Source organism: Anser brachyrhynchus (genome assembly GCF_964034855.1).
Source record: "Anser brachyrhynchus genome assembly, chromosome: 5".
NCBI lineage: Eukaryota > Metazoa > Chordata > Aves > Anseriformes > Anatidae > Anser > Anser brachyrhynchus.
The window spans coordinates 63,091,993-63,105,403 of NC_137699.1; the positions used below are offsets into that span (position 1 = coordinate 63,091,993).

Below are 13,411 nucleotides of genomic sequence, written 5' to 3' on the forward strand. Positions count from 1 at the left end.
TGGAGATTTATCTGCTGGCTGCTGTGAATCCTCGCTGACCTGAATCACTTGACCTTTGGAAAGCCACCGTGGGTCTTACAGGTGTCTCTAGAAGTGGGAGCTTCTCCGCGGCCACTTCCCATCACCGTGCTACGAAACGAGGCCTGTTTTGTGCGGGGACCCTCCGGGGTGTTCACAGAGCAGCTGAGCCCTTCCCCAGACACTCACTTATTCTTCAGAAAGCCTTTAAGAGCATCACCGCCTCCTTCCGATGTGGCTAAAATCAGAGAAAGGGCTTCAAGCTCGCTGCATAGGGAGAGGGGGGCATTGAAAACCAGCTGCCCTGCCTGAGGGGTGGGCACAGGGTCTGCCAGGGGGGGTTACGGGCCCTGGGAGGGTGTGAAGAGCAAACCTTTGCGAGAGGTTAATCCCCGAGTGCCAGCAGCCTTTCCCTAAAACATTGCTGGAATGGAAGAGGCTTTTGGAGGCGCTGAGGTTGGGTTAAAACCCCGCTGCTTCCATCGGGGGGGGGGTTTCTTCACTCACTGCTTGTAAACCCAGCCGAAGAGGGTCTGTTCCCCCCTCCACCAGCAGCCTGGCAAATTCCCCTTCCCTCGGGGAGGTTTTTCCATCCAGATCGTTTCCCTGCTCTGGTTCAGGCCCATGCCGCTACAAAAATCCGCACGTGAAAAAGGTTTCTGTCCTCAAGCCAAGCTGAAGTCAGCACCTGTGGCTGTAAATAGGACAGGGCCGGTCTCCGGGACTAATAAAAGAGGAGTTTTAAACAAACTGAAGGCTTTTTTCCCCATTCAGAGCCGTTACGCTGCGGCACTCTGGGAGCTCTGGAGGTCAGGAGCTGAGGCACACGCACGGAGAGCGGCCTTCGGCTATTAAATACCAGGGGCCGGATGAACCTCCTGGGTCAGGATGTCCCCGCGCTGCTGATTGCCGGAAACTGGGAGGATGTGTCTGGAGAAGGCTTGTCCAAAATCTCTGTTCCTGCGCAGGTCCCGGCCATCTGCGCCGAGCCCCGCTGGGGAGAGCTGGGCTGACCCCATGTGGTCGTTCTCACAGAGCTGTTAGGGCACAATTTCATTTTTTAAAAGCCTGGATTTGTCACAGCTACCTGGGTAAAATGCAAAACCTCCCTCACACCTGTAAATCTTGCCACTGGAGAAAAGGCGTCGCGGAGGGAGTTAAGCTAAACCCCCTTCTGCCATTTTTCACTCGGTGGAACTCATCCACACTCACAGCGACGCTGTTTTAACCCGTAAAGCCGTGATTCTCAGTTTCTTTTTGCACGTGGAAGTGGGATAAGCTGCTCATTTCTTCGCACGGATGGGACCTTTCCAGCCCTCCTTCTCCCTCAGACAAAAGGAAATGGAAAAGGAGCGGGGGGGGGGAAGCTCACGCCCAGTTCGTGCTTTCCCCTTGCAGCAGAAGGCTCGCAGTCACGGTGATTCACGCGCAGCGCCCAGGCTCGCATCGTCCCCAGACTTTGGGTGTGCCGGAGCCCGGGGAGGTCGGCGTGTGATCCGGTCACTGGGGCCGAAGAAGTAAAAACCAAATAGTGTCGATCGTTTCCGCGGTAACCGAGTGATTCATGCTGAGGGTGAAGTATCGGGGGGAAGAAACATGGAAAATGAAAATCATGTCTCGGGAGCACGTTGTGTAATTATTTTGCTCAGCAAACCTCCCGCCCCGTGCTACGTACACGCCTTGACCTCAGCTATTTATGAAGCAGCATCTCCAGTTGATCTCTCTTCTAACATTTTCTTTATTGAAAGGGAAAGGAAAATATCACTCATTTATGCCCCCACCAAACTTTGAAAGCTGAGCAAGCCCATCCCAGCACTGGACAGCAGGTTTTGCTCAAGGGAAGTAACAGAGCCTCCTCCAAAATCAAACCCCCAGAGGAGAAAAAAAAGACCAAAGCAGTCAACATTTTCACGATGAAAGCTGCCACCACCTGCAAATCCTCATGTGAAAGGGAAACCTTTGTACAGCGCTTTCATCTGAGGCACCCCTCCACAGGTACCGTGAGGCCCTCCTGAGCCGAGGGAGCCCTGCAAAGTCACCAGCAGCTTCCTGGAGGAATTCTGGAGGCCAGACCCCAGTGAAAACGCCAGGAAATGTGTGCAGAGCAACCAGCAGTAGTGCGAGAACCGCCTCGTGGTTTGCTGCTGTGCTGCGATAAGCGCCGTATGGATCCTTACTGACCTCACGTGGCCCGGGCCTTGGTCTTACACATCCCCTATTGGAAAATCTTGAAGTTAGCCACGACAAATACCAAAATCTTGATGAGAAAGGCAGCTGCCTGACTGAAACCACCGGGCTGTAACGAGAAAGCAGGCAGGGAGAAGGTGCGACGCGGAAAGCGCTGAGCGGTCTCAGGGGAAGGAGGCGGTGCTCACTTTCACAGAACCACAGAACGGTTTGGGTTGGAAGGGGCCTCAAAGACCACCCAGATCCAACTCCTCCGACACGGGCAGGATGCCACCCACCAGCCCAGGCTGCCCCCAGCCCCATCCAGCCTGGCCCCGAACACCCCCAGGGATGGGGCAGCCACAGCTCCTCGGGGCAGCCTGCGCCAGTGCCTCACTGCCCTCAGAGTGAAGAATTCCTTCCTAATATCTAATCCAAACCTCCCCTCCTTCAGTTTAAAGCCATTCCCCTTTACCCTGTCAGTATCCCCCTGATGTCCATGTTTAAAGCCATTCCTGCATGCTTTTTTCCAACCCCCTTTTTAACACCTTCCTGCCAGACCTCCCCCAGAGTCACCTCAGTGCCCACCTCCCACCCTCCCAAACCCTGTCGGGCGAGCAGAGACCCTCCAAAAACCCCCCTATAGGCGCTGCTACGCCGCCCTGTGACCCTAACCCAGCCCCTTCCCCTCAGGGCCGCCCCCTTCCCCTCAGCGCCTCCCCCCCCCCCCATCCCCTCAGCGCCGCCGCCATTTTGCCCGCCCCCCCCACGAGGCGGGAGCGCTGCGCGAGGGGCGGGGCCTCGCCCACGGAAGGGGGCGTGGCCACGAGCCGCGAGGGGCGGCGCGATGATTCGTCAGCGAGAGGGAGGGGAGGGCGGGGGAAGGGCCGGAGCCGGGCGGCGATTGGCTGCGCGCCGCCGCGCGTGCGCGCCGGGCCCCGCCCCGCTGCCACGTCCGTGAGGCGCTAAGCCGGCGGTTGGCGCCGGGGCCGCGTGCGCGGGGCGGTGAGTGAGGGGCGGGGGGGGTCGGGTCCTGAGGGGGCTTGGGGGGTCCTGAGGGGGCTCTGAGGGGTTCTAAGGGGGCTTGGGGGGCCCTGAGGGGGCCCTGACGGGATCCTGAGGGGGCCCTGACGGGACCGCGACAGCAGCCGAGAGGCCCCGCTGCCGACCGCCCCCCCTCCCCGTTGGGCTCCCTGCCCCGCGGAGCCTTCCCCTCAGCGCCCCGGCCTGCCTGCCGTCGTCTGGGAGCGTAACACGGGGTGAGAGGGGCTGCTTCGGTGCCGTAAGTGCGCGGTTTCGTCTTAAAGTTACGTGTTAGAGTGAGGTGGGAGTGCGGTCGGTGTATGCCAGAGGGCGGCATAAACCGAGGTGTCTTTATGCCTGTATTTTCATTAAGGACCTCTTTCAGTTGGTTCTCCAAAGCCGCCTTCAGTCTTGGGGCTTCCAAGCTGCAGTTGTGCTGAGTTGGCCGTGCTGTGTCTTATTTTGAGAAGTAGCCATCGTTAACAGCAAAAAAAAAAAGTGTATTTAATTCGAACCGCGTGAAAGTGTGTGACTACTGCATCTTTTATGGTGCAACGAATCTGAAGATGTATAAAGGCCTTCTAAGAAGCGCTACGGAGCTGGTGAAGGGCCTGGAGCACAAGTCCTGTGAGGAGCAGCTGAGGGAACTGGGGGTGTTTAGTCAGGAGGCTCAGGGGAGACCTTATTGCTCTCTACAGCTACCTGAAAGGAAGGTGTGGGGAGCTGGGGGTCGGCCTCTTCTCCCAGGTAACTAGTGATAGGACCAGAGGGAATGGCCTCAAGCTGTGCCGGGGGAGGTTCAGGTGGGAAATGAGGAGACATTTCTGCTCAGAAAGAGCAGTCAGGCGTTGGGACGGGTTGCCCAGGGAGGTGGTGGAGTCACCGTCCCTGGGGGTGTTCAAGGAGAGGTTGGACGTGGTGCTTGGGGACGTGGTTTGGTGGTGACATTGGTGGTAGGGGGATGGTTGGACCAGATGGTCTTGGAGGGCTTTTCCAATCTTTATGATTCTAGGAATTTCCCATGATAGGTTCTGTTCGTACCAGGAACCTTACCGGGTGTTCCTGTTATAAAGAAATTATTTGCTGTATGGTCAATAAAATGTCCCTTTACTTCCTTGTATCCCAAATTCTAAATCGTGCAACTCCCAGATCCCTCGTTAATCGTTAACAGGTGTCTCACCACGGTCCTGGCAGTTCTGCGTTTCACCTGTTAAGGGGCAGTGAGGCACTACGCTTTACAGCTGAGATAGCATTAGATTTAATAAATAGAGCAAACAAGGCTGCGCAAGAAACGTTATATGGGCTGTAAGCATGCGTGCAGGCTGTTGTATCATCCGTGTTTCCACAGGTGTGGTGCGGTGGCTCTTGGCCAAGATCCTACGTGTTTGTGGGATGGGTTGGAAACAGAGCGCTAGTCCTGCCAGCCGCTGCCAACGGGAAGAATACTTGCGCACGTGTTCATTTCTGTGCTTGGTGAATAATATGTCAGCAAGGGTTCTTCACGGTGCAGGAGCTTTCCTTTTCAGAGGGCTGTAGAGGCTAAACATCCAGGTTAACCTCTTATCTCTCTTTTTCCTCTCTACGAGGAAGAACCTTCCTGGCTGAACACGAAAGGGCTGTTTGTGTTGACGTTTAGCTCTGCGTCAATGTGCGTGCACTTTGTTTAACCCAGCGTCCCAGTACTGTGAAGGTCAAATACCTTCAGTTGCAGATAAGTGGAGAGCAGTTTGGGTTTCATTCACTTTTCTTTACCTCCCTGGGGAACGGCACGACACAATCTGGAGAAATTGCATCTTTAGGGATTAAAACAGTAGAAAAGCAGAATGTTCCTTACCCGCGTGCTTTCTGTTTCAGAACACCTCTCGCAGCCATGATGCCTGTTGCAACTGTGATGCCTGATGACACGCCGATGTTTGACCCGAGTATTCTTCACGAGCTTGACTGGAGCGAGAACACGACGACGTTCTCTCCTGCTATTTCTCCGCTGGAGCCAGGAGATGGCCTAGTAATGAGACCGCTTTGCACGGCTGATGTAAATCGAGGTAGAATCCTATTTCATGATCATCACAAACAAAAGCTGGGTGCTGCACTAGCTAATACGTATTCCTCCGTTCTCTCTCAGTAGACTAGGATTACCTGTTTTACATAATTTGGGTTATTTATTTTTATCAGTAAGGAGTTAGAGCACTTGGCACCTTGGATAGCTGCTGTGTTGGTGACCCCCAAAACTGGTTTTACTGTTCTAATGGCCTTAAAAACAATTGTAAAATTCAAGTCGAGTCTTTCAAAATAATGCACAGCTTCCTATTCACCACAGCTTTAGAGGGGGAGTAGAATTGTTTGTGTTATTCCCCTCAATATAAAAGTAATGTGAACCAGCACACTGCTCTTAGTGTATGTAGACTTCTTCACACCTGTAACAGGAGGAGAAGGTTGTTCTGAACAGACAGCTAACTGTTGCCTAATTTCAGCCTCAGCCTTTTCTTGCTTAAATGTCTGCATCTTTTCTTCTGCACTCAAGCTGCAGTTTGCTGCTGATGCGTTAGCTGATCCTGCATTGTTTACGGTCTGTTTGATTTTTAAGCTTACAGTCTGTAATATGCGGAGTGCAGGCCTTTACACACAGCTGAATTAGATGATGCCGCAGGGATGTTAACAAACGGCCACGTCAGGTTTTTTTTTGTGTGTCTCTGTCCCTCAGTGAGTCTCTATTTTTTCCCCTTTTATAAAACAGGCTTTTTCAAGGTTCTGGGTCAGCTGACTGAAACGGGAGTTGTGAGCCCAGAGCAGTTTATCAGTGAGTATATCATCGTTTCTTGGCATTTCCACGGAGCTTGCTGGGAACCAGAAGATGCTGACAGCAAATCCACCTGGGTGTGAGGTTCCTGACTGCCTGATGCCAGAGTGATTTATTAGTTCAAGTCCCCTGAGGCAGACTTTGGCACCCAGCTTTGGATTCAGCTGCAGCTATCCCAAAGGGCTTCTTGGCTGGGATATGCTTAGGTTGTGTCCTTGCTTTTGAGACCAAGCTTTAGCTTCCTGGCAGAAGGGAACGCTTAATGATGGCTTGTTTGGGATGAATTATTGCAAGCACCAGTAGTGAAGCTGAGGCTTGCCTTTGAAGCTCAGAACGTCGCTGAGCTGTGTTTCACGAGTTTGAGATGTAAGAAAACTTACAGGAGGGACTGCTGCCTTCATCATAGCTCCCATCTGCCGAGGTGCTGGGGAAGGAAGGTGTTCTTAGCAGCTGGGGAAATGGCATTTACCTTGATACCTGCTTTTTCCTGGTTCCACCTCTGGGTTGGTCCAGCTGGGGCTTTCAGGTTCTGATGTTTTGGGCATGCCTCCCCTGTGATCCTGGATTCTGTGATCTGCATTCAAATCTGATGCAAGCGTTAGACTTCACAGCAATTTAATCCAAGGCTGACGGTGACTGTTCTTCTCTGCTCCCACAGAAACCTTTGAGCACATGAAGAGATCTGGAGATTACTACGTTACTGTCGTGGAAGATACAAATCTCGGGCAGATCGTTGCTACAGCAACGCTGGTTATAGAACATAAGTTCACTCACTCCTGTGCAAAGGTATATCCTCTTCCTGCAGCTGTAGTGAGGAAAAAAGACCCTGTCCCCAGAATACGCGCACATTATTTTTATGGTGTTAACTTGAAGTACCTTCTGCTGAGTCAGTGACAAAGGCGTTTTAAAAGCATCCCCCATCCTTGGGTGCTCAGCTAAGTAGTAAAAGGAAGCTTTGGCTTTTCTTAAGGAAAAAGAACAATTTGATGCCTGTCCCGTTCTCCCTCCCAGTGAGCTCTTCAGCCGGTCAGGCCGGGTTTTGATGGAGCAGATGGCTGCGGATCTCGCTGCTGGGGAGTCCCAGCTAGGTGTAAACAGGGAGTTAAAGGGGTACAAATCCCTCAGCAGGGGAGAGGTGGTGGTGGGACCCCTGCACCTGCTGGGTGCTGGAAGGGGCGTTGTGAATGCCTCGCCTGCTGGAGGGATTGTATCCAAGCAGGCAGAAATGCAAGCGCGGAGCAGGGAAACGACACACCAGTGTGCTGCTCGACTAACGCTTCTCTGCGTTTTCACAGAGAGGAAGGATAGAAGACGTAGTAGTAAGCGGGGAGTGCAGAGGAAAGCAGCTTGGTAAGCTGTAAGTATCTTGTCTTTTATGTCTGTCTTTGCAATTCAACGCCAGGCAGGGCCGCAAGCTCCTATCGAGTTGGTTTCTGTTGGTTTTCTTAACACACTGATGAGTGCCAGCAAACAAGTTACCTGTAGTGGTGATGAGTTGTCTGTGCAGGAACCTTCTCTGGGCAGAGAAAAGTTTGCAGCTGCAGTCAGTGTGGCAGGACGGGAGGTGGCTGTTGTTTGAAGTTGGCCCATCCCTTTCTGGGTGGTGGGGATAATGCGTAGTTATTGCTCCCAGGTTGCCATCTGCCTGTCCTTTGCCCTCTCCAGACGATACAGTGCTCGATTAAACTGCAACAGAATCACTCACCAGATCTCAGAGCAGGATTTTAGTTCCGCAGGTTAGCGGGGCAGGTTCTCTGCAGCCAGACACCTTAGAAGTTTTTAGCCAAAAGCTATCACAAGCTGGCAGAGTGCAGGCGGAGGTTCTTACAAGCTGTAACATAAAATTGTCTGGTAGACTCTGGCATGTTGTTCTTTTTTCTTGGGGTAGCAACCATCCCGTGTACTGAAGGAGAATGCGGAGTCTGTAAAACCTGAGCGTTGCAGGTGTGAGGCTGGGGAAGGGCTGCGCGGTGGTTAGTGGGTGTTTGCGAGGGACTTCAGAACTGGCTGTGAAATTGGTGGGACTACCAAACATTTCCAGTGGGAAAATCAATGAAGTTGGTGAAAGGTCTGGAGAACGAGTCCTGTGGGGAGCAGCTGAGGGAGCTGGGGTTGTTCAGCCTGGAGAAGAGGAGGTCCAGGGGAGACTTTCATCGTGCTCTACGGTTACCTTAAAGGAGGCTGTAGCAAGGTGGGGATCGGTCTCTTCTCCCAGTCACCAAGTGATGAGAGGAAATGGCCCTGAGTTGCACCAGGGGAGGTTTAGGTTGGATGTTAGGAAAAATTTCTTCACCAAAAGGGTTGTGAAAGTCTTGGAACCACCTGCCCAGGAAGCGTTGAGTCACCGTCCCTGGGGGTCTTCAAAAAAAAACGTGTAGGTGTAGAGCTTAGGGACGTGGTGTAGTGGTGGACTTGGCAGTTAAAGGCTGGACCAGGTGATCTTAGAGGGCTTTTCCAACCTGAATGAGTCTATCAGTTGATACCCGAAATGGAGTACTAGTTTCTACAGAAGATAATACAGGATCAAAGATGAAATGCACTAGAAACACTTGAATTGGTCTTTATTATGTTAAACTTACTTCCCCCAGCACTTCTTTTTAAAAATGATTGATAACTTTAGCTAATTTCACATTGGCCCTGTGGTCAGGGCCACTTCCTTTAACTGCTGTTTTTCTGTCTCTTTCAGATTAACATCCACTCTTACACTACTAAGTAAGAGACTGAACTGTTACAAAATCACGCTTGAGTGTCTGCCAAAAAATGTGGCTTTCTATAAGAAGTTTGGCTACTCGGTATCTGAAGAAAACTACATGTTTCAACGGTTCTTTAATTAAGAACTTCTAGTGATTTTTTTTTTGTAAAGACTGTTGGTGGAGGAGCTTGTGCTACAAACCGTTCTAATAATGGAAAATTTATATAGTTTATTGCTGCAAATATAATGATCCCTATAAATACTGAACATCAAATGTGTAAATCTTGCAAAAAAAGGCAACTTACTGACAATTTAGAAGGGTTCTCTGGGTTAGCTCTTAGAACTAATTTTTACTACTGTTCAGTCGAAGTGAAGCTCTTTTGTTCTAGCTGAGTTACAAAGGACTCTTGTTAAAGGGATGGTTTTTAACCAAAGGAATATATTTTTATCTCAAATTTTTTCTCGCATCGTATTTTTCTAAAGGTTTGCGCTTCTTTTCTTGGTAGCCAAAGTACAGCTCGTGGGGTCGTGCTCCGGTCTGTACTTCACTGAAGAATGATGTAGCGTGGGCAGGGAGGCTTCTCGTACGCAGAGTTAGTGATACAGGATGGGAATTTGTTCTTTCCGTGAAACCTCACTTAAGTGCTGTTGACGTTAGCGTACCTAAAGTTTTATAGGCACTATTTTCTGAATCTGAATTTGTTACCATTAGTGCAGGTAGGGGGGAGCCCTTACGGGCTCTGATAAAGCTGATGGTGAGTCTAAATAGTTTTTAGTGCAGGGGCCCTGCGCTTTAGCTGATAACTTGATTTGTTTTCAGGATAATCATGTTCTCTGACAAACCCAGGGTTTGTGACAGGGCAAAGGAAACTGGAATGCCTGACAGGCAGAATACGCCCCACCCTTAGTGGGGCTTCTGCTAGCACTCAGCGGGAATGTTAACGCCTGCCTCTAAGAAGGCAGTAACGCGTTCAGCTTCACCAAATACATCCGACCACCTTGCTGTACTTGAACTCTGCAGGGCCGCTTCGGCCGTGGTTTTGCCGGTAACCACTTCTGCCTGCTGCGTTGCAACCCAGCACGGAAATCCCAGGTCCTGGTCCCGAGGGGTTGCTGCTGCTGCTTAGAGCATCCCTCTTGCTGTATGATTGGATAAACGATTTTTTAGCACTTTTGCCCCCCGGTGGCAAGCAAATAACGTACAAAGCCCTGACTTCAACAGTAGCGTTTTGTGCGAAGGGAGTGACAAATCCCACGTCCATGAATAGGGCATTATGAATACACGAAGGTTCTGCAGAACAGCCGGTCTTGTTTGTGAGCGGGTAGGCCTTACAAAACGTTCTTTCGTTGTGGTGTGGAGAGCTCCTTCAAGCCGTGGTGCGGGGTTCTATTTAATGTTCCTGATGGTACTCCACTCAATATAGTGTTCCCTCGATAATGTCTGTTTTATTTATTATTTTTTAAAAATCTTTGTTTAAGCTGAATAAATTAAGACTGCCAACTGTATCTCTTCTGTTTCTGATTTTGCTGTCCTGCTACCTTTTATTCTGCTTTTCCATAAACCGAAAAACTGTTTGTGGGACTCCATGTTGGCTTTAAGCATACCTGACGTACAGTTTCGTCCCTACAAGTGTGACTTCTACGAAGCAAGTCTTGAAAGGAAGTCCTCAGCTCATCCTGGTGGTGCAGCCTTTGCCCCCAGCCACCTGTCCTGAAACCAGAGGTAGGCATCTGAGCTGCGATGGCTTGCAGAGGCAGCCATGACCCCAGCTTCTCACAGGTTTTAGCAGTTTGGAATTTCCAGTAGTTCAAACAGGATTGTGAGTTCTCTGATTCTACACCACCTAAATAGCTCCAGGCCCTCGTTAAGAGTTAATGAAAAGGATCGGTGCAAGCGAGGAACAGGTGATTGTAAGACAAATGAGCTGGGCTGAAGACTCGGTTTTGTGGCTGTGTGACAATGCTTTCAGGTGGGAAGAATCCAGCTCATCAGCATGGCCTTAGCAGGGAAGGTTGCTTTGTTCTGTACCACAGGTGATGTTCTCAGCCCTGTCAGACTGCCCCATGGAAAGGGTAGCAGGTAGAGAAGCTGTGCTGGGTGAGGAAAGGTACTGTCACCTCCGGAGTCACACCTGCTTAACTGCGAGGCTGTCGGGAATCCCTCTGGAGGAAGAGTGAATGGTTTTTTACCTGAGGAAAGGTGAATGGTTTTTACGTGAGTGGGCCCTTCACAAGCAGGGGCCCTAGAATCGCTCAGAGGACACCTACCCCAAGCACGCCGCCACCCCTGGAGGAGCGGGAATGGCTCTGCGTGGTGCTGGCAGATGCTGTTAGCACTGATACCAGCCCAGGTGGGGACTTAGGAGGGGCACTGTGGTTTCAGGCATGCCTCAGCCAGCTGGTAGAACACCTCGTACATGCAGGTATCTGCATTTTAAGCTGTCAGCTCACAGGAACTGGAAAATACCACAACCAGTAACAGCAACAGGTGGTGGTCAAACACATCACACGTCTTCTGACCTGCAGAAGCCCTGGTAATGTATCTACAACAGAGTTGGCTCCCCAGGAATGGTAAGACCTACCCAGAGAACAAAGAAACCATGGATTTTTGTCAGAAATCAAACAGGGAACTGTCTTCTAGTAACCTGGAGCTAACTACCAGCTTCTCTGGAGGTTTAATCATCCTTGGGGTTTCAGCCCCTAGTTTACACCTCTCAAGAAGCAATTTCCAGCTCCTTCACTCAGCTCACCCTAAGCTGGAAAGGGAACTTTGTACCTTGACATGCAGTTGTTGATTCCCCAAAGACCACGGTACTGCAACTTTCCCTCGGAATCCGGGGAAGGAAAAAAATTCAGCCTGTAGGGGTACCCTAAAGCCCCAGGGAGGGACCCTTGCTGCTAATTGCTACCTCTGGTTTAACCTCAGGAAGCAAATTGTAATTGAAATACATGCTAGCAGTAACCTAAACAAAACACAAGAAATGACAGCCTTAAATAAAAGGCTGAATAATAGCACATAAGAGGAAACCTAATCTCAGGATCCCTTAGGATCTGAGAGGCTGTTATCTGCAGGGCAGCAGACCAGAATGACTCTAAGAAGTCATCAGCAGGGGGTAATGGGATTAAAAAAAAAAATAGATTGGTGAAAAATCCTTAGTCATGAAGGCTGTTGGTTTGTGAAACTGTCTCCTCAGGGAGCCACCAGGACCCGGTGAGGTAACAGACCCAGACTATGCATGAACAAGCCTCTCTGGCAAGCGGTAGTTAGATGAATCAAGTATCCTTCCGTCTGTGTTTCATCTCTGCCCTTTCCCAAGGGTTCCCAGAGGAGCTGAAATAGGAAGCAGTTTTAAGCAGAAGTTCTGGTTCCCACCCTTGTCTCATCAGCAGCTCGCAGGCGGCAGCAGTCAGCGAGCTGTACGAAGGAGGCAGCCCTGAACTCCACACTACAGCCAGCTGGTAGTGTTGTGGGGTAAGGGGTGAGGCATCTGGGGATTTATTTATTTCCCACCAGCCTCAGAAGCCGCCTTTTAGAGTCAGTTAACAAAAACCCCACAACTGCAGAACAAGCACCGCGTGCTGGGCTGAGCTGTCAGAGGACAGCAATAAAGGGAAAGTGCTGCTGAACCTTGGCTCGGCTCCGCTGAAGCTGTGAGCCCTCCTCGTGCACGGCCCTCCAGGGCCTTCACATTCCACACGAGAGGATTATGAGGCTACAAAGCCTCATCCGAGCGTCCTGGCTCAGCTAAAAGCCTTGACTTCCTGCAGGAGGGTTTCCTCAGGTGTCACCAACATCTAGCAGCGCGCCTTAATCCAGTGAGTAGTTTTCAAACCACAACCTGCTGTTTGTAACAGGTCTCTAGCCCTGACAGGGGAAGAGCTCAGGCTTGTTCTGGAGGGACTGTCCCTCCGCAAGCCGCCCGGGGAGCTGCAAGAGAAGGCAGAGGCTCAGTGACTAAGCCAAGATCAATAAATCACAGGCGTGGTCAGTGTGCCTTGAATACACAAAGTAAGGCAGAAGTCCTCCTATGAAGTAAACAAGCTCTTAGTCCTCAGCAAAAGGCAGCCTCTGAAGAGATCCTCACAGTACAAAGCGACTTCGCCCTTCAGATTCCTGCAGGCTGCTCCTCCTGAGGCTGACAGAGCACATTGGCCTTCTGCGTGCAGCTCTATCGGAGTACAGGGAAGGAAGCTGGATGCTCAGATCCCCAAACGCCTTTCACATTGGTTAAACTGTCGAGCCCACCCATTCACTGTTAAAATATAGCCTAATGACAAGATTTCCCAGATACACCAGTTCTGACAGCTTTGACATTTGCTCTGTCAACACGCTGCTCTAAAGGAGCCGTCATTCCTTTCGTATCTTTTATGCAACAGACCAATTGGCAAATAAAGCAGAAGTGTAGAACTGAGACTGCACTTCCATCGTGAGTAGCTATCAGAGCTTCTGAGAAGGTGGAAGAGTCAAAGCTGCACGAACTGCCTTAGCAACTCCCAGGCTGAGAAGTTTAAAGCACCCATAAATGCGTGGTCTTAATCATCTCTAATGATTTAGAAGAGCCATGGTGAATCCTTTCGGTCTTGATACAACTACGGCCAGTGCTTCAGGCACCAGTTTTAAAATACCGTCCAAATTTTTACCTTAAATGATACAACTGTTGTCTTACTCTAGGAACTACTTCAATGCCACTCTGAAGATGCACTGTTCTAGTAGA

At 50.7% G+C, this 13,411-nt stretch overlaps 1 protein-coding gene across 3 annotated transcripts; it reads left to right on the plus strand.

The window, feature by feature from the left end:
- The first annotated feature begins 3,061 nt into the window (after window positions 1-3,061).
- GNPNAT1 (glucosamine-phosphate N-acetyltransferase 1) lies at window positions 3,062-10,202 on the plus strand. Of its 3 annotated transcripts, none has more exons than XM_080593828.1 (6): window positions 3,062-3,189; window positions 5,062-5,249; window positions 5,942-6,004; window positions 6,663-6,790; window positions 7,300-7,361; window positions 8,691-10,202. In XM_080593828.1, exons 2-6 carry the CDS (start codon window positions 5,078-5,080, stop codon window positions 8,836-8,838), a joined length of 573 nt encoding a protein of 190 aa, XP_080449954.1. In that variant the 5' UTR covers window positions 3,062-3,189; window positions 5,062-5,077; the 3' UTR covers window positions 8,839-10,202. The 3 variants fall into 3 exon arrangements, with proteins under 3 accessions (XP_080449954.1, XP_080449955.1, XP_080449956.1); XM_080593829.1 differs by lacking the exon at window positions 3,062-3,189 and adding an exon at window positions 3,316-3,443; XM_080593830.1 differs by lacking the exon at window positions 3,062-3,189 and adding an exon at window positions 3,343-3,466.
- The last annotated feature ends 3,209 nt before the right edge of the window (window positions 10,203-13,411 follow it).